Below are 19,485 nucleotides of genomic sequence, written 5' to 3' on the forward strand. Positions count from 1 at the left end.
TATAACACGACCCCCAAATGATTGGTTAGAGTGGGGGGTCGTCTTATACGCCCAGTCGCCTTATACACCGGAAAATACGGTACTTGCACAGATTGAAAGGGACAGAGATAGTGATGGGTGATTTTAACTACACCATCACTGACTGGAGTAATAACACTACAGGAACAGCAAAAGGGCAGAAATATATGAATACAAGATAATTTTTTGGTACCGTTTTTAGAAACCCCAACTAGAAATTATACTCCGCTAAACTTTTCTAACAATGCAGAGCTTTTATCAAATGTACATATAAAAGAAATCTGGGTAGCAATGACCATAATATGATTTCATTTAATGTACGCTTTGAACAGGGAGCAAAAATAGAAAATCATTTGACAATTATAAAGCAGATAACAAAAGATGTAAAAAGGAAATAAAATGTGCAAAACTTCAAAATAAAAGACGGATTACAAAATGATAATTAATTTGGATTGAAAACCCAACTCTCCATCAAGCATATTTGGGTCATTTATTATTAATAAATGAAAAGTTATGCACTTGGGGGCCAACAACATGCATGCTTCATACTGTCTAGGAGGAATGCATTTTGGGGGAATCAAAAAAGGAAAAGGATCTGGAAGTTTTGGTACACCATAGACTTAATAGCATGGAATGCCAAGCTGCAATACCTAAATGTAGCAAAATACTTTCTTGTAATAAAAAGAGGAATAAACTGCACAGATCAAGACATAACCCTGCATTTGTAAAAAGCATTTGGAATATGAAGTCCAGTTTTGGGTACCAGTTCACAAAAAGTATATTGTGGAATTGGAGAGAGTGCAGAGAAGGCCAACTAAACTAAAAGGAATGGACGAGAGAGTTTTGTGAAAATGTAGAATAAGCTCCCTCAGGGAAGTAATTTTAGCAAGCACTATAGATTGCTTTAATAAAAAGCTAGATGCTTTTGAAGAAGCACATATTTTGACTGGACATTAATGTTTTAAAGTAAAGATGAGAGACTGTTGAGCTGGGGAACATCTGATTGGTTCACTTTGCTCGAACAGGGTTTTTATCTGGGATATGTTTATTTCCCTAGTGGTTGAACTTGATTGGTTAGGTGTCAACCCAACCTGACTATATCACTATGTAATGTCTTTTCTACACAAACACACTGCAAAATATATTTCAATGGGTAATAAGTTTAAGAGACAACAACGAAAAACTATGTGGCCCACAGCTAATGTTATCCTCCAAAACAGCTATATTAAATAAGAAAAGGGCATTCCAAATCATAAAAATGATTTTTTTTATTATTACTAATGAACAGAATTTATATAATCCCAACATATCACCTTCATCATTTGAAAATTTTAAAGAATCTAAAAAAGAAATCAAATGTGCAAGTCTTCAAAATGGAAGACAGACTGCAAAGTAAAACAAACCACTTTTTAAAAAATATAATAATAGCAAAAAAATTAGGTCTGAGCATGTTTCAGGGCTGGTAACTGGGGGAAAAAAAACCCTAAGAACCCTAGGAAGTCCTAAAAGCAAATAGCAATGTCATACATGCATGAGTTCATTAACCTCCCTAGCGGTAATCCCGAGTGTGACTCGGGGTGGCTTTTAAATGCAAAAAGCTGTAACCCCCGAGTCACACTCGGGGTAACTTTAGGAGCCCCCCTTACCTTTTCCCCACGCTCCTGCGGCGATCGGATGGTCCTCTTGGGAAGCCGGGGCGCCGGTCCATCGGGGGTGGTCACCCCCGGAATTTGCTATTGCTGCTGGCATCTGCAGTGAGATGTGAAGCAGAAGTCCTGCATTGTGCTTTGCATCTCTCTGGAGATGCAGAGCAGCTCCAGCGTCTGTGTGAGACAGACGGGAAATCCCCACTCACATCACCCCGGGAGGATGAGTCATCTTCCGGGTGATGTGAGTGGTGATGTATTGGGGGGTGTGTCTGGGAGGGAAATTTAAAAGCAGATTACAATGTAATCTGCTTTTAAATGGTTTTTACAGTGCAAAAACACCACACAACATGAAATAAAAATAAAAATACATTTTTAATTTCATATTTTATTTTAAAATTACATTGTTGTCTATTATTTCACTATTTTTTAAAATTATTATTTATAATTATGTATGTAAATATTATCATACCCGGGAGTTAATCCTAAGAATTACAGGCCCACAATATAAACAAAAATTTCCATGCAAAAAAAATAGGATCACTTTTTGCATAAAAAAACTGACAGAATTAGAACGCTAGGGGGGTTAAACATCTCAAGAGAGCCAGTCTCATTTGTATGCTGATATAGAGCGATCATGAAAATGAAAAATTGTATACTTACCTACCAAAAATTTTTTTTTTTCACATGCTCCTTGTCAGCATAAAAGACCCAATCTATTATTAGAAGGAGGGCAAATTATGGAACACCACCAGGTGGACATTAATTTATTTAGTAACAATCCTGAGAGAGGGAGGGGAAAGGAGATCCCAGTAAGGTGAGCAAAATGGTTTTTGTTGGCCTTTTACCAGATCAACTAGGTCCACAGGGTTTTTATATAGGATATGTTAATTTTCCTAGTCCATGAACTTGATGGACTTTTTTTTTTCAACCTGTTATTTTCCGCACACATGGAAGGGATTTTCCATAATAAGTACTGTGTAAATGTTTTAGTATTTTTGGGAAAACAATGAATGTACAGAATATAATTGTGTATTAAATTTTAAAAGATAATGAGTGACACCAGATTGTAACCAGAGATTGCTGATCTATAGAATATCCAATAATCTTAGGAAAACAACATTAGAGCAAAGGGGATTTTTTTTTTTTGGTTGAATACAATAGGGTGTATTTAAAAATGAGTCCCCTTTCAATTTGACCTAGCTTCCTCATAATTTTCCCATTGTGATTGCTGTGCACTTTTGACAACTGGTAAATAGGTGGCAGCATGAGTCTGTTTTAATACACTGAAATATGAAATGCAGGATTTACCTGCCTGCCAGCGAATTTTCAGATGAATTGACAGGGAATAATTTATAAATAGAATTGTATATTTTTCAACCTGAATAGATGTTATCTGAAAACAACTACCAGCACACTACCACCAAACTTAGGACTTACTGGGTCAAAGGTAGGAAGTTGGAAGTGAGCCTTCTTCCATCCAAGAAAAAACTCTTCTGGAGTGTAGAATTTTATGCCAATATTAAGAGCAAACTGTGAAATTAAAGCAATATAATTAGGCAAATTAGTACAAACAAAGAAATGGAAATAGATTATTTTGCTCTATAGCTACCCACCAAGCGGTCACTGCATGAAAAATCTTTCTTCTTGCGGTCTGGAGCCCAATTTGCAGGTCTCCCAGCAGCATCTGTGTAAACAAAATAAGATCACTTACTGCTCGTATGTAGATGTGTGCACAGAAATGTTTAAAACGTGTCACTTTTTTATTATTTGTAATTTTTCCTTTGAGGAGACTTCTTCTAATTTCTTGTCCAAGGGAAGAAACCATAAGAGGACTTCTCAATGAAGTAAGGGGAGTTATCCCTCACACAGTACTCACCAAAACAGGTGTGCCCACTGCAAATTTTTTCTCCCCAGTAACAACTTAAAATTTTGTATTAGCTCTTAGTCCTAGTGACAATGGACAATTCCCCAAAGTCGGGACATATACAACAATAAAAAATTGGCAGGGGTTGTAAGCAAACCCTATTTTATCCAAAACTATAAAAAATACCATTACCTCCTACGTAGAAACAATCTTCTTTCTGCACTTTGATGCCATTATTAGCCTAAAACAGACACACACGTTAAAGCAAACCTCTTCCCAAACAGTTGAACATAGTGGAATCTTATAATAATGAGCTGGTACTCAAGAAAATATTGATAAATCTGCTTAGCTAGTTTTTAAATAACACATTCCTACTACATTACCCAATTACAACAGCAATTTTACTGTACACTACTGCTTACATGGTTATACCAGAGAATTAATCACACTACTATTGTTCTTTAGCCACCACAGCTCCTCAAGCTATCAAAAATCAGAAACACAGGGAGCGAGACAGGTCAGTAATAATTCTCTTGTTAGGGGATGTCTAATGCTGAACTACAGCTTTAAGATGAGCTGTATTCTTACTCAGTCCAGATCTGTAAAGTAATTCACCTTAAAACACCCCTTGTGTAATACAGACGATCCATTGTATTTGCCCGTCCTGATTTAGGGTGACTATTTTTGTATATACCACCTTGTAATTTTCCTAGGGCTACCTGTAGTGGAAGGATTGCATGGTCTCTCAAAGCTGTGCTCTCTGCACCGTAATGGTGCCTGGCCAGATCTTTTCCCAAGGTAATATCTGAGTTATAAAAAAACATTTGGTGTAGACAAATTGGACCTATATTCTTGGTGGTAGTAAGGAGATCAGCCTAAAGGATTGGCTTACATATTGTCAATATATAAATTCTCAATAGATAATTTGTATTGGTACTAATATAGTATAGTGTATGACCTTTTCTTCCAACATCATAGTAAGTATGGGTAATGCTGTTACTGTTTGATAAAACCCACACAAATATTGTTTAGGAAAGACAAAAAGGCAGCTTTATTGGTGTTAATCATGTGAATAAAAATGCATAACCTGTGCATCATAGTCTTTCAGCGACAACCTCATCCAGGAAAATTAATGATCATTTTCAAGACAAACTAAAATGTGTCACACTTACCTCTTTCTCGCTAAACCATAGACACCTCTTCTCCTGCGCATGCCTGCGTGCCTGCTCTTCCAGATTTAAAAAGTATCACCCTTTTTGCCCGTCAATCAGAAAATAGCCTCTAAATCACCCTTGGCTATTTAGCTAGCTCAGACACAGCAATCAGAGATCGTGCAACGTGTCTTTTCTAGTGCAGAGCCCCTAGTTCTGCTGAGCTACTTCCTGTAAACCTGTTGCTTGATTCAGTGTTTCCCTTGTCCAGCTCCCGTGTTAGCCCCTTGTTGCCCAGTCTGTTTCCATCCCATTCCCTTGTACTGTTCCAGTGTTCCTTTCTGTCTGGGGATATTCCTGTGTCACCTGTGCCTCCTGTTGCTTCCAGTGTCTCCTGTGTTCCCTGTGTCTGTTTCCTGGATCCCTGGTGTTTGACCCCTGGCCATCCTTGACAATTCTTGTGCCTTGTGATTTGTTACCGTGTATCTTCCTGCCCACCCTGGTGTGCCCAAGGACTGCAACCTGGTGGTAATCAGCAGCGCAACATCCTCACCACTAGAGGCTCAGGAGAAGACATGGTTGCCACTTAGACTCTGTGCCAAAGAGTCAAAGAAATAATTTCTCTGTAGAACATAATTATTCACACTTAATAACACCGACATGTAAAAATACTTATTTTTGACAAAACAGCCAAACAAATTAGGTAAAATGCTGCTCACTAAGGGGCAATATTTGAAAGGGGAATACAATTAGAGCATATATGCTGAAGTAGTTACATAATAAACAATTCTTGCAGAGCTATTACAGTAATTCTTGAACATTACATCAGTAGCTGAAGAACTTCTGTGCTTTGAAAATGCTTTAGACAGTTAATCCACATGACTAGATAATTTTAGTGTAATAAAAGAATCTACAGACCTGAAATCTTACAACCACAAAAAAAAAAAAAAAAAAAATCACTGCACACATGTTCTTTTACCTTCTCACACAGGTAATCCCACATTCCAGTAACTGGCTTACGATAGATTCCCATGGCTGTTGCAACAAACACCTGAACAGAAGCATATACATTTTTTTAAAAAAACTAGCATTGTACATTTGTATGTATAATGATCTTATTTTTGGCACCAGTTTACAAAAAGGATATTGTGGAATTTGAGAGAGTGCAGAGAAAGGCAACTAAACTAATAAAGAATGGAGGAGCTCAGCTATGAGGAGAGATTAGCTGAACTGAATCTATTCCCCCTTGAGAGGGGAAGTATAGAGGGGGATAGGATTACCCTTTATAAATACAAAAATGGTCCATATAGAGAACTCTCTTCCTAACTATTCACTTTAAGATCTTCACAAAGAACAAAAGGGCACTCTGGGTCTAGAGTAAAAGAAGATTAAGCTTCGAATAAGAAAGGGATTCCTCACTGTACAGTCTGTGAAAATGTGAAATGGGCTTCCCTGAGGAAGTAGTTTCAGTAACTTCAACAGATTGCTTTAAGAAAAAGCTGAATGCTTTTTTTACCTGTTGGAGCAAAATGTACCATGGCTTTTTTGCAAGAGTTTTGTTTGCAAGGAAACTCTAGCTTTCCCTGGTGGTTGACTAAACATTTTGTCCTGGGGCTGGCTTCACTGGGAAGAGAACAGGGTGGGGCAGATTCCTAATTCCAGGTCCTACATTTTCCTAAGGTGCATAGGCCTATAAAGCACACCTGGTGCTAAGCAGCAGGGGTTGTGTGATTGTGTGAGCCAGTCTCTCTGATGCTGACCTGTGTAAAGAGAAGCACTGGTTTTGAAGAAAGCCTGGCTTAGGTTAACCAGAAGGCTATATTTTGATTTAAAGGATTTTTGTTTTGTTGAAGCATTCCTACGAGGGAAGACAGTTTTGTTTTTGTATTTTTTTTTGGACAGGCAGTAACCCTAAAAAGACACTGTTGCCTGGAGTTACCTCAATGCCAACCTGCCATTTGAAGTTAATCCTTACAATTTTTTAAGTATTTTATTGTATTACACAAGTATAAAAGTAATCTTTTAATTTTGCTTCCACCCCATTTTCTATAATGGCTGAATATTTAGGTAAATCTTTGGAGGGCCTAATTTACAACAACAGTAAATACTGATGATTATAAAATTTAGTTGATTTTTTACTTTTCCAATTTAAAAAAATATTGGAAAAGAAGTCTGAAACATTTGCATATCAGTTATTTAAAAAAATATATTAATGAAAGGATCAAAAACATGTCCCAAAAATATGATTTAGCTTTTCCCCAAGCACCAGGATGGAAATTTTTCTGGTACTGGTAATTTGGACTCTACAAATGCAAATCACAGACAAGATACTAATTTTGCATGTTTCATGTTCCAAAACACAATTGTCTGTGGCACACAATTCCAAAAGAAAACAAGCATGCACACATCAGGTATTCCAGAGTAAGAAGTACCTAAACAAAAGGATCATTCTGATACTTCACAAAACAACACACAGTTCACCAAAATACTGCACATTCTTATTCACTTGTTTCAATACTTCTAATTTCTGGTTTTGGTAATTACACTATGTATGGAAGTCAATTTAGAGCTATACCAAACCAAACTTCCACACAAAAGAAACCAATAGACACATTCTTGAAACATCATTAAACAGTCGTCCCCAATCACATAATTTTCAAAAAGCTATTTGAGTAAATTGTCATCTATGGAAATTAATTTAGAAACTTGGACTCGGATCTCTGTGTGCATTAAAAGTCTGATGTAGGGGAGCGTGTCTGGCTGACGATCAAGATGGCCGCTTAAACATGGAGCTCAGTATACCGAGAGGAGAAAAAAAGACGAGATTAACAGCACAACCGAGCATGGTATGCTTATAACTCCACTTAATTTTCCAACATTGTCGGAGAATGACTTAAAAGAAAGGAAAGGCAGACCTGCGGAAAGTCTCCTATTTTTTTTGTCTGCAAGCGGCACCTGGGTCCTAGGATGGCGTCAAGTGATCTTTATCATCTTCTCCCACGGCAAAAGAGGTAGAATAATCTCTGGTAGGCACCAGTCCTGGACCACCCGGGAATTCCCCTGATAGCCCGAGTCCTTTCTTCCTTGGGGCTCGCCACAACTCTCACCCAGGCCTTGGAAAGTAATAACAAGCAGTAGGTTGGGATCCCCAGTAATCCAGCACAGGGATGAGGGAGAACGAGTCAGGCCTTTGACGAGCGCTAGAACTCTTTCCAGCAGATGGGGACAATGTATCTTCATCACTGCTTAGGGAAATGCTTCTATCCCTTCAGCATTCCTTGCAACAAGATATAGTGTCCATGATGGAAAAGGTAAATGCTACTCTAACAGGGCATGCTTCCAGGCTATACCATATAGAAAACAAAATGGAGGAATTTTCACAGGCTAACAACAATCTGATCTGGTAGATGCTCATCAAGATAAATGCAATGATGTTAATTGGCTTAAAACCAAAGTAGCTGATCTGGAAGATCGTTCACGTAGACATCATATAAAATTCAGAGGTGTACCAGAAGCTATTTTGCAGTCTTCATTATCTACATTTTTACGATCTCTGTGCCAGGCTTTAATCCCAAATGCATCTGATATGGATCTGCCTATTGATCAGGCTCATAAGATCCCTAAAGCCTTCCTTTTTGCCTAAAGATACCCCTAGAGATGTTTTGGCTCTATTCCATTTTTTTCATATGAAAGAAAATATCTGGCGCAATATCTTCTGTGGAAGTGGGCATGCAATTTCTGCAGGACAAATATTCTCATCTTCTTGCAGATTGGACTGTGAGTAGTCCTTCAAAGAAGTTGGATGCGGAATGGAAAAGTACCACCTCAGTATACGCATATACCTCTTGGTACCACGTTGCCATGGTTACCTACTCTTGTTAACATCTTGGGAGTCCTTGAGTCGTTTGTTTGTGCCCAAGTGCCTGGATTATATATCCAGTGGTATTTTAAAAAAGAATGGCTCTCTCTTTTTCCTATCTTTTTTGTTTTTTAAAGTATCTGCACTATCCAATCAATCACGACTTCACCCAGTTTGGATCTTCACTTTACTCCTCATACCGTTTTTTGAAATACTCAGTGCTGGCCAGCAGTGTTTTACTCTCGTTTTTGCCCTATATATGTGGATATGAGCATATCTTTTGTTTTGCAAATAAGTAATGGATATGCGGATAGTTTCACTTAATGTTCATGGGTTAAATAGCCCATTTAAACGTTCCCTGGTGCAAAGAAAAGTCCAAACCCTACGTGGTGAAATTGTGTTTCTCCAAGAGACTCATTTTCACTCGCAGAAACCACCGAAATGGAGATTTAGGTCTTTTCCACACCTATATTCCGCTTCTATACCAAAGAAGTACTGTGGTGTTTTGATTGCAATTAAGGATTCTGTACTATTCCAATGCCTTAATCATGTGATGAATTTTGAGGGTCGCCATGTCATTCTGATTTGCAAGTTGGGCTCTCAATTGTACACATTGGTGAATCTATATGCACCGAATCACAATCAACATATGTTCTTATGTAAGCTTCAAGAAAATTAAACAGCTACAACAAGGCTCACTAATTGTGGGTGGCAATTTTAATAGTACTCTCGATTCCACCTCGGTTACAACTTCTTTAGCTAAATGTGCACCCAGAGATTTGAAAATGTTTTTGGTTCAACAGGAGCTTTATGATATTTGGAGATGCCACCATGGTTCTGAGCGGAACTTTACCTATTTTTAGGCATCACATCTTACCTACTGAAGGATTTACATTTTTCTTATGGATTTTCATCTTTTATACAAAATATCATCTTCTAAATTTGGTGTGATAACGTGGTCCGACCACGCACTGATCGGTACTGATGTTGATATTCAGTGCAAACCCCCTGAGAGACTATGGCGTCCTAATAATTTCCTTTTTAATAACCTTAAGTTGAGGCAACATATTACTTCTGCACATGAGTAGTATTTTTCTACAAATAATAGTGATGGAGGTAATCCATTTAGTTTATGGAATGCCCATAAGGCTTATATGAGGGGAGTTTTTATTAAATTGGGGGCTTATGAAAAGAAAAAACGATTACAACAAATTAATGACGTGCTTCAATCCATTCAAGATGGCGAGGCTAAAAATAAAAATGCCCCTTCTTTTACTGCTAAATTGTTACGGAAGGATAGGTTGTTATTACGGTATCTCCTTCTGTATAAATACGACCTGCATAAAAAAGAAATTGAAAGCCCAACATTATGCTCTGGGAAATAGAGCTGGGGCACTCAGCACGAAAATTTAAAGCTCAATGTATACGGTCACATATTTCCACCATTACAGACCCTACAAATGGCAAAAATTGTTACAGTCCTCAAAGTATTACAGTCGCTTTCTGTAATTACTACTACACTTTGTATAAATTACATTTAGATAGTAATACTCCTCAACCCAAACCTCAATTGATACCTGCTTTTTTGGATTCGGTTTCGTTACCAAAATTGTCTGGTGACCGAATAGATTCTATCTTAGCTCCCTTTTCGGCATCCGAAATTGTTGAAATTATTATTATTAGCACTTCCTAATCACCGAGTATTGATGGATACTCTAACAAATATTACAAAGCGTTTGATGCAGCTGCTTTGGCTGGTACCTTTCCTAACAAAATGTTACAAGTGATAATTATCACAAAACAATATGGACCAATTTCCTTTTTAAATTTGGATATCAAAATCTATGCTAAATTGCAAAAATCATGCCCACCATAATTAATCCCAATCAGGTGGGCTTTGTGACGATCTAACAGGCACCTGACGGTAGTTGGCGCTTGATAAATATTATAAAATATGTTGAGGTCTATAGACGACCTTCTCTGCGGTTGTCTTTAGACGCAGAGAAGGTGTTTGATAGGGTTCACTGGGGCTATCTAACCGCAGTATTGGGGAAATTTGGATTTAAAGGATGGATTGGGCAGGCAATAATGGCTTTATATACAGTACACCTAGATCTACAGCAGCTCTTTATGACTTGAATTTTAAGGCTTTTTTGACGACTTTACCAGCAGAATTGAACAAATTAAATTAAATATTAGAGAACTCTCTATCTCTGGCAAAATTGCTGCATTTAAAATAGTAATGTTACCTAAGCTGCTGTACACATTTAGAACTATCAAGACCTATACCGAGAAAATGTTTTGGATGGATGTTCAAAATATTCAGTTAGCATTTCTGTGGAGCAATAAAAAGCCAAGATGCCGTTTGTCCATTATGTATAGACATAAAAAACCTGGAGGTAGGAGTCTTCCGTATATATACCATTATTATACTGCAGCCATACTTGGTCAACTTGTATATTGGTGGCAAGGGTCTCATGACAAAAGATGGGTAGAATTGGAATCTAGTCCTTGACATTGTCAATTTACAACATTTGCTCATGCCCGTTCCTGACACTCATTTCCCATCTATTCAGGTTTCATTACAGATTTGGCATACTGTTCGTATTCAATCCTTGGAGGCCAATAAAAATATTCAAATAACTCCAGATATTAAAATTTTGGAATTATTTATACCTTATCTACAATTGTTCAGATGGATTGATAAAGGTGTAAAAAAAGATTAAAGACCTAAACTTTTTTTCAAAATTATAAATCTTTTAAATCTTTACAAAGGATATACGATCTTCTGATAACAGAAAGTGGGCGATCTGGTTGAATCACCCGAACTGTGTGTTTAAATAGGGGGAAATTTGCGTGATACAATATTTTCCTTTCCCTTTTTATGTGTTTATTTTTTTCATATTTTTCTCATACCTCCTTTTTCTTACTACTTCTTCTGTTTTGTTAAATAAAATTGTAAAATGGGGTTAATGTTGGCAAATGTAGGCTATGTAAGTTGTTGTTAAACTGTACTGTTTATTGATCCTTTAATAAAGATATAAGTCTGATGTAACTAAAGATGTCATGCTTTTCATCAGGAATTTACTGTTAAATTTGATTCATGATAAAAAATAAATATTGATAAACTGATTTATTGTCTGCTTCACTACAAGAGCAGAATTTTGAGCCCAAAGTCAAATACTTGCAGACTGATATAACTGAAATTCATGGCTCTTTTTCTAAACTCATATTTAAATCAACCATTTGAAAAACAAATTTGAAGACAGTCTACTAAATTTCCCCTCTGAGGCCTAAATAAAACTTGAAAATTTTAATTTACACAGGTTATCTTTGAACTTAACCAATTATAGGCAAAATCAATTTCAACTAACTTTACATCAACACAATTCCAAGCCCTAGTTAGCCTAATCATGCTTGGGAAAAATAGTTTTGAAAAAAAATGCAAGAACTTTCATTCATTTCATGGAAGACCACAAGTTATTAATTTGCCTTATGTTAAATATACCATTCATATTTTAAGAATGGTATAACCAAAATACTCTTTTGGTAACAATGTTGAATCTTTTTCTGTACAACTTATTTTATAGAAACAGAGAGACATTAACCTCCCGACCGTTAAGCCCGACCTTCGTACGGGCTAAAAAAAGTTGCTGTTTTAGTTAACCCCTAGATTTTCCGTAAATTAAAATCCCCACTTACCTGGTCCCGCTGTGCTCATCCAGCGTCATGTTCGTGTTCCAGCGTCGTCCTCCGTCGATCTCCCTCTCCAGCGTTGGGTGCCTTCTCCTATACCAGCGGGACCGGTAAGAAGCCGGCTGGCATCTTGTGGAACACAAGATGCCGGCCGGCTTCTTACCTGGTCCCGCTGATCGTCCCGCGTCGTTCTCCGTCTAGCGCCGGGTGCCTTCTGAAACGAGAAGTCGTCCGGAGGAGAAAAAAAAGCCGCTCGGCTTCTCCCTGCGTGCGTGATGACGTTGGCGCGTGTGCGGGAAATTCAAATTCAAACTCATTCATTCATTTTGAAACTCCAAACAAACTCCTGTATCCAATCCAATATAAAATAATTCAAATAAATACAAAGTGTGTAATTGGTAAATTCAAACTCTCATTTTGTATTGGATTGAATACAAACTCCTGTATCCAATCCAATCATAATATCTACTAGACCCTTGTTCGGACATATTTCTGTAAGTTACAGGTCTACAATTTAAAAAAAAAAATTTCATGAAAAACAGTGGAACACTTTTGGTACAGAAATCTAGACCTCAGTGTAACGCTCAGGTGGTTAACAAAACATGAACACAATATGTAAACAATGGAAAAGCTGTGTACAGAAGATAATCTTGGTAAATAATACAGAATGCGATCCTATGACATTCATTCTTTCAGACTTTTGAGACCACGTTTGAAATGGTATTCATTTCTGACCACAACCACTTAAATAAAGAATCATGATAGAACATGTCTGTTAGCCTTTTTTTTTATTTTTCTATCACTAAAACAATAGGTAAATGTGAAATCCGATATCGAAATTTGAGCATTACCACCTTTGCCTATCTGTTCGACAATTGAAATAATATATAAACAAGCCACTAGGACATTAAGGGAAATGAAGGTTGTGCCACGTAGAATAGTGGTGGCGATACATTATCTGATTCAATTCAGTTTGATCAGGGATAAATTCCATATAAGCAAACCATTTATCAAAAAATATTGTAAAAGTTTTATCATCAGATTAATTTGCTTCCAAAAGATCTCTGTAAAGCAGCATACGCAATAAAGCCACTACTGCATCCAATCTAGGCAGTCGGGCATGAATCCACTGTAGCCTTATTGCTCTAGGTGGAGCTAATAAGCACAACAATACCCAATATCTTGTCCCTTTCATCAGGGATTTGTCGTATGCATCCCAACACCCAAACATATTAAGGGTTCAAGTTATAACCTTATTTTTGTTACTCGATATATTCAAAAGAATCTTTTTTATCAGAGCGCAGTCCCACAAACTATGTCTGAGGGTAACGTCACACTGCAGACATTGTGAGCTTCTAGTCTGACTCGTAGAATTGGTTTCATCTACAGGTCGGAACACTTTATACACTCTGTATAATATCTCAAATTGTGTTTCCCTCCAGATTTCATTTGGAGTTGTCTTCTGACCGCAAGATACCCCAGTACTATTTTGTCCATGAAATCTGGAAGATCAAAATCTCTTTGCCATCCATTAGAGTCCGAGAGTGGCTTGAGATACGTCTGTAAACGTGGCTATAGGGATGCAATAGATGATGGTGATACCACCAGTAAGTTGCAGTAAGTTGTCAAACCTATCACAATACACCCCTTTACCAGAATCAGATACTTTTGATTTGCAGAATTTCAGAATTTGTAAATCGTATAATGGGTGCACTGCTTGTGGTGGCAAAGCGAATGTTTGTAGCAAAGCCCTTAAGTGACTGGTCTAGGAAGGCTTGTATGAAAAAAAACATGCCTACAGTACTTAAACCCTTGCTATCCCAGTGCAGAACTTGCTAAAACAGTGGATTGCCTCTGAACGGTAAATATCGGCAAATCAAGTTTGCATCTAATTTCTCTCCAGGTAAGTATTGTATTGTGTCTTGTAGGACATTAAAAAAATTCTAATATTACACTTTCCTGACGGTCCCGCTCCCAAGGTAAACAGATGCCGGCCGGGCATCACCAAGTTGACACAGATGCCAGGCCGGCATCCCTGGAGAACACCGTGGGCTTGTGAGGTTCAGGTAAGCCCTTAATTCCACCGAGTGTGGCTTAAGGTTACAACTTTTTGTAAGAAAATTTAACTCCGAGCCACACTCAGGATTACCGCTCGGGGGGTTACATTATGCTTTGGTTCCAGGGGTAATTGAGAAATTTTACAATTTAGAAGAGCTGTTAAGTTCCAAGGATATATCAAGGCTTGTTCTGACTTTGTATTGGAATAATAGGAAATCTCCCTAATCCAATTAGCCACTTGTCTAAAATTGCAGGCTATATTATGAAAAAAATTTGCTAAATGATTTGTATAAAAAGTTAGACATCCACATGTTTGAGCAATATCGGTATAGTCTGGACTGGGTAGAATATAGTCTGGGGAAAGATAGCATTTTAATTAGATGACATCGTCCCATAAAAGACACTGGCAATTTTGACCATAAATGCATTTCTCTTTGTATTTTCTGGAACAAAGGTGTATAGTCAAGTCCATAAAAGGACAAACGTCTCCCTTTACATATGTCAAGGTTAGTGAGAAGATCCCTGACAATAGTGAAAGGTATGGTGTTTGTCCACATCATGCATCTTAAATTAGTCAAAGGGAATTCCCACTTTTTCAAAAATTAATTTTTAGACCAGCCTCTTCTCCAAACAATGTTAGTATCTTTTGTATATTAGAAATATCCTGAGTGGGTTTAGGGGAAATAAAATGTTGTCTGCAAAAAATGAATCTTAATACCTTGTAGAAAATCTTCAGTGTCTATGCATCTTAGCAAATATTCAATAGCTATGTTGAACAGGAGGGGGAGATGGGGACAACCTTGTCTGGTGCCCCGCCCTAATGGTTTTGAACTCTATAAAAATCCTGGGGTACTAATTTGCTTTGCTCACTGCTTGGCTGTCCATAGCATCTTACAGCAGTTAGCAGGTTGATCCAGTTTCACATTTTTCTTTATATAAACTAAAAAAAAAGGGAAAAAACACAACCGTGGAGTCTAACAAATAAAGGACATTAAAACAGAAACAAAAAAAAAAAATACACAGATAAACAAAAAAGAAAAACAAACAACAGTAAGTATCCCTTCAGTTATACCCTCCATCTTTTAACAAAATAATTGTATTGGTTATGGATAAGCACATACGTTTTTTTCTATCAAACATTGTATATTTAAATCATGAATCACTTCTGTTATTTCAGGAATATGTAAGCTTTTCCATTTTCTCGTGAATGCAAATTTGGCACTCAGGAGAATATGTACTAAAACAGTCTTTACATCTATGGGAAAAGTTTCCAGATGAACATGTAATAGTGCCATCGCTGGATAAAGCAAAAGGGGCGCACGCGCAATATCGGACATTGGTCCAAAAACTTTATTCCAAAAAGGTCGAATAAGTTTACAGTACCAAAATAAATGGTGTAGTGTACCTACGGTCCCGCATTCATTGGAGTGTTGGGCAGATATATAGGACAATTTAGGCTGTGAAGATACCATTGATTAACGACTCGTTGGGAAAGGTCCAATTGATCCGCACATTTAGTAGAGTTGTGAGTCATTACCAAAGCAGCGGACCATTGTGATGGTGATTTTTGGGTTTCCAACCCTTGTTCCCACTTTTGCTAAAATGCGTTTTACAAAACACAGTACTTTGGTTTAAATACCTATAAAACACTGTGATCCCTTTCTTCCCAAAACATGACTTATCCAAATATGAATATATAGAACGGTCTATAGAAAGTCTAGAAAACATCGAGTAGAGCTTCAAACAATGTCGAATTCTACGATAAGTAAAATATTCGGTTGTAGGAATATCGTATATCTTTTGTAATGATTGAAAGGATTTGATAGAGTTAAAAAAAAATACAAATCTTTTATCTTTCTTACCCCTCCATCCAGCCATTTAGATAGTTGTAAATGGGGCATAAATAATTCTAAAATTATTTATAAGTATTTAAGAGTTCCGGGGTAATTTGGATATTAGTATTTGTTTGTGGAGCTTGTATTTTGGTAACATGCCAAACTTGTACCGAACTTTGCATAGTAGGAAAAGGCATGTTGGGTACAGGTAAACCCAATTTCCTAGCAATAAGCACATGTTGGAGGCGGACGTTATTAAAAGCTTTGAATTCTATCTCCACCTACCTTTTGTCGCCTGACCCTTGCCACCAGTACACGAGTTGGGAAAGTACAGCCGCATGGTAATAATGGCCGACATCTGGCAGACTCATGCCCCCTTGTTTTTTATGTTTGCACATAAGTGACATGCGACATCTTGGTTTTTTGTTACACCAAATTTATGCCGAGATAAACTTTTGCACTGCGATGAACAATTTTGTGGGAATAGGAATAGAAACGGTCCTGAACTTTTATGAGAGCTTGGGAAATACTAGGATTTTGAATGCAGCGATTCTGCCTGATACAGTGAGTTCTCCCTTATTCAGTTTACTCAATTCTGCTTGAAGAGATGGCAAAAATAGCCTATAGTTAAGATCATAGAGAGGTGATGTTGATCTCCCAGGAATGGAATTGCAGAAGATCCCCAAAAAAAGGGAAATTTTGAGTTATAGAGGGCACCCCTGACAAGTTCCGTTTGTGATTAAGAAGTATGAGGATAAAGCCCCTGTTGTAAAAACCCTGGCACTTGGAGATGTATATAAAGCCATTATGGCCTTGCTTATCCAACCGACAACTCCAAATTTCTCCAGTACTGCAGCTAGGTAACCACCGTAAACTCTATCAAACGCTCTATCAAACGTCCAAAGAGAACAGCAGAGAAGGTCGTTTCTGGAGTTCCACATATTTGATATTAATTACCGTATTTTTCGCCCTATAAGACGCTCCGGAATATAAGACGCACCCAATTTTAAAGGAGGAAAATCTAGAAAAAAAGATTCTGAAAGATTATTCCCCTTCTGGCTTTTTTTCCACTGTACGGCAGTTAGGACAGGGAACAGCAGGTGGCGCTGTGCCGGCTTCTTTCGCTCTGCTTTACAGACAGGAGAAGACACGTGCTGCTGCCAGAGTGAAGAGGAGACAGACGCTGCTGCTGCCAGAGACACACCCAGGATCGGGGATCGGGTGAGTATATTATTTTAGTTATTTTATCACACCTTTGTCGTATAGGACGCACTAACTCCCCCCCCCCAGTTTTGGGGAAGAAAAAGTGCGTCTTATACTGCAAAAAATACGGTAGGTGTCTTGTGCCGTCCAGCGCCTGTCTGGTCTTCACAAATCACACCTGATCAGAATTAATTAGAGAAAACAAAATTTTGCCAAGTCTAAGCACAATTAGTTTGGCGTAAATTTTGATGTCTGTGTTCAATAATAAAATGGGTCTATATTGATTGGTTTGGGTAGGATCTTTACCCTGTTTCGGCAGAGTAGCAATCAATGCCTGTAACATTTCACTAGGGAACGTACCAGCTGAAACAGCTGCATCGAACAGAGTCATCAAAAAAGGAGAAATACAATGTTTGAACTCTTTATAGTCTTAGTTGGAATATCCATCTATACCTGGCGATTTGTGGTTAGGGAGAGACCGAATAAGATTAATAATTTCGGATACTGAAAAAGGAGCTAAGATAGATTCTAATTGGTCACCTGATAACACTGGTAATGAAACAGAATCTAATAAAGCAGATATCAGTTGAGGTGTAGGTTGTGGCGTATCACCATCCATTTGTAAATTGTATAAAGTGTGATAGTAGTTGCCTTTGCAATATCATAGGGGCTATAGCAACTTTTACCATTCGTAGGATCTACAATATGACATGTGTGATCTTATGCGTTGAGATTTCAATTTCTGTGCTAAAACAGCACCCGCTCTATTACCCAAAACATAGTGTTGAGCTTTCAATTTTTTAACCTGCAAATCATACTTATACAGAAGAAGAGACCGCAAAAGCAGTATATCCTTCTGTAGTTGTTCCATGACTTGGGAGGAGGGGGTCCTCTTATTTTTTCCTCATTTTCCCGAATAGACTGGAGTACTTCATTAAGTTGTCGCATCCTTTGCTTTTTTTCAAAGGCTCCTGATTTAATAAAGACTCCTCGCATATAAGCTTTATGGGCATTTCATAAGCTAAATGGACTAACATCTTCAGTGTTATTCACAGAAAAATATAATTCTAATGCCTGAACAATCTGTTCCTGCAATTTTTGGGTTTTAAGGAGAAAGGTGTTAGGCTGCCAAATTCTCCCAGAGGGTTTACATTGGTTATCTATATCAATAATATTCGGCGCATGATCACACCATGTTATCGTACCAATCTTAGAAAAGGATATATTCGGTAGAAGGTGAAAACCTGTAAGAAAAAAATCAATACTTGAGTAGGTGAGGTGTGATGATGAGAAATAGGTAAAGTCCCGCTCGGAACCATGTTGACATCTCCAGACGTCAAAGTTTTTGGTCAATCAAAAATGTTTTCAGATCTCTAGGTGTACGTTTTGCCAAGGCTGTAGTATCTAACAGAAAATCCGGTATACTAATAAAGTCCCCACCAATAAGTAGAGAGCCTTGTTGTATTCGCCTGATATGCTTGAAAAGTTTAAGTAAAAAAGCATGTTGTTTTTGATTTAGTGTATACAGGTATACTAGTGGGTAAAGTTGGGAGTCCAATTTGCAAATCAAAATTACATAACGACCATCTTGAAAAGATATATGGTCTTTGTACTAAAATCGAAGATAGTCCTTAATCGCTATCATAACACCACAAGATTTCCTTGGTACAGCAACAGAATACTGATGCGTAAAGGGCTTAAAAGTCCATTTCGGTGTTTTCAGAGAAGGGAAATGAGTTTCTTGGGAGAAATTAAATCTCCCCACCCAATGCTTGACGTTGCACCAATGAGCGCTTGAAAGGGCTGTTTAAACCTCAGATATTCAATGACAGTATGCGTATACCCATGTTTCTGGATTAGAAAAACGGCAGCATGGCAACCCGGCCTGTAAACCAAGATGAACACAGCCATCCATCCTTCACAACGTATGCCAAGATACAAAGGATGAGAGGTAAGCTGGAGCATCATACTGTTGGAGAATTCAGGTAGTCGAAAGGTATGGAAACTTGTGGAAAAAAAAAAACGAAAAAAGGAAGAAACAAGAAAAAAAAAAAAACATAAAAAAATAAAGGAAAAGCACTGGAATATGTTCCAGGCACTTGGGCATCACGAACTAAACAACAATTCTCAAGATGATACAGAGAATATAAAA

General features: G+C 37.6%; 1 protein-coding gene across 10 annotated transcripts in view; it reads right to left on the minus strand.

The window, feature by feature from the left end:
- The window catches only part of PNKP (polynucleotide kinase 3'-phosphatase), a 285,690-nt gene that overhangs the window by 93,313 nt on the left and 172,892 nt on the right, over positions 1-19,485 (minus strand). For all 10 annotated transcript variants that reach the window (XR_011922635.1, XM_072425518.1, XM_072425519.1 and 7 more), the window contains 4 exons: positions 5,662-5,733; positions 3,724-3,772; positions 3,281-3,351; positions 3,105-3,197 (listed from right to left, as the gene is read on the minus strand). Coding sequence is in view for 9 of the 10 variants with exons in the window: in XM_072425518.1 (XP_072281619.1) it covers positions 3,105-3,197; positions 3,281-3,351; positions 3,724-3,772; positions 5,662-5,733 (285 nt within the window). In the remaining variant the exon portion in view is untranslated. The remainder of the gene's footprint in view (positions 1-3,104; positions 3,198-3,280; positions 3,352-3,723; positions 3,773-5,661; positions 5,734-19,485) is intronic.

Source organism: Pyxicephalus adspersus, chromosome 11 (genome assembly GCF_032062135.1).
Source record: "Pyxicephalus adspersus chromosome 11, UCB_Pads_2.0, whole genome shotgun sequence".
NCBI classification, from domain to species: domain Eukaryota; kingdom Metazoa; phylum Chordata; class Amphibia; order Anura; family Pyxicephalidae; genus Pyxicephalus; species Pyxicephalus adspersus.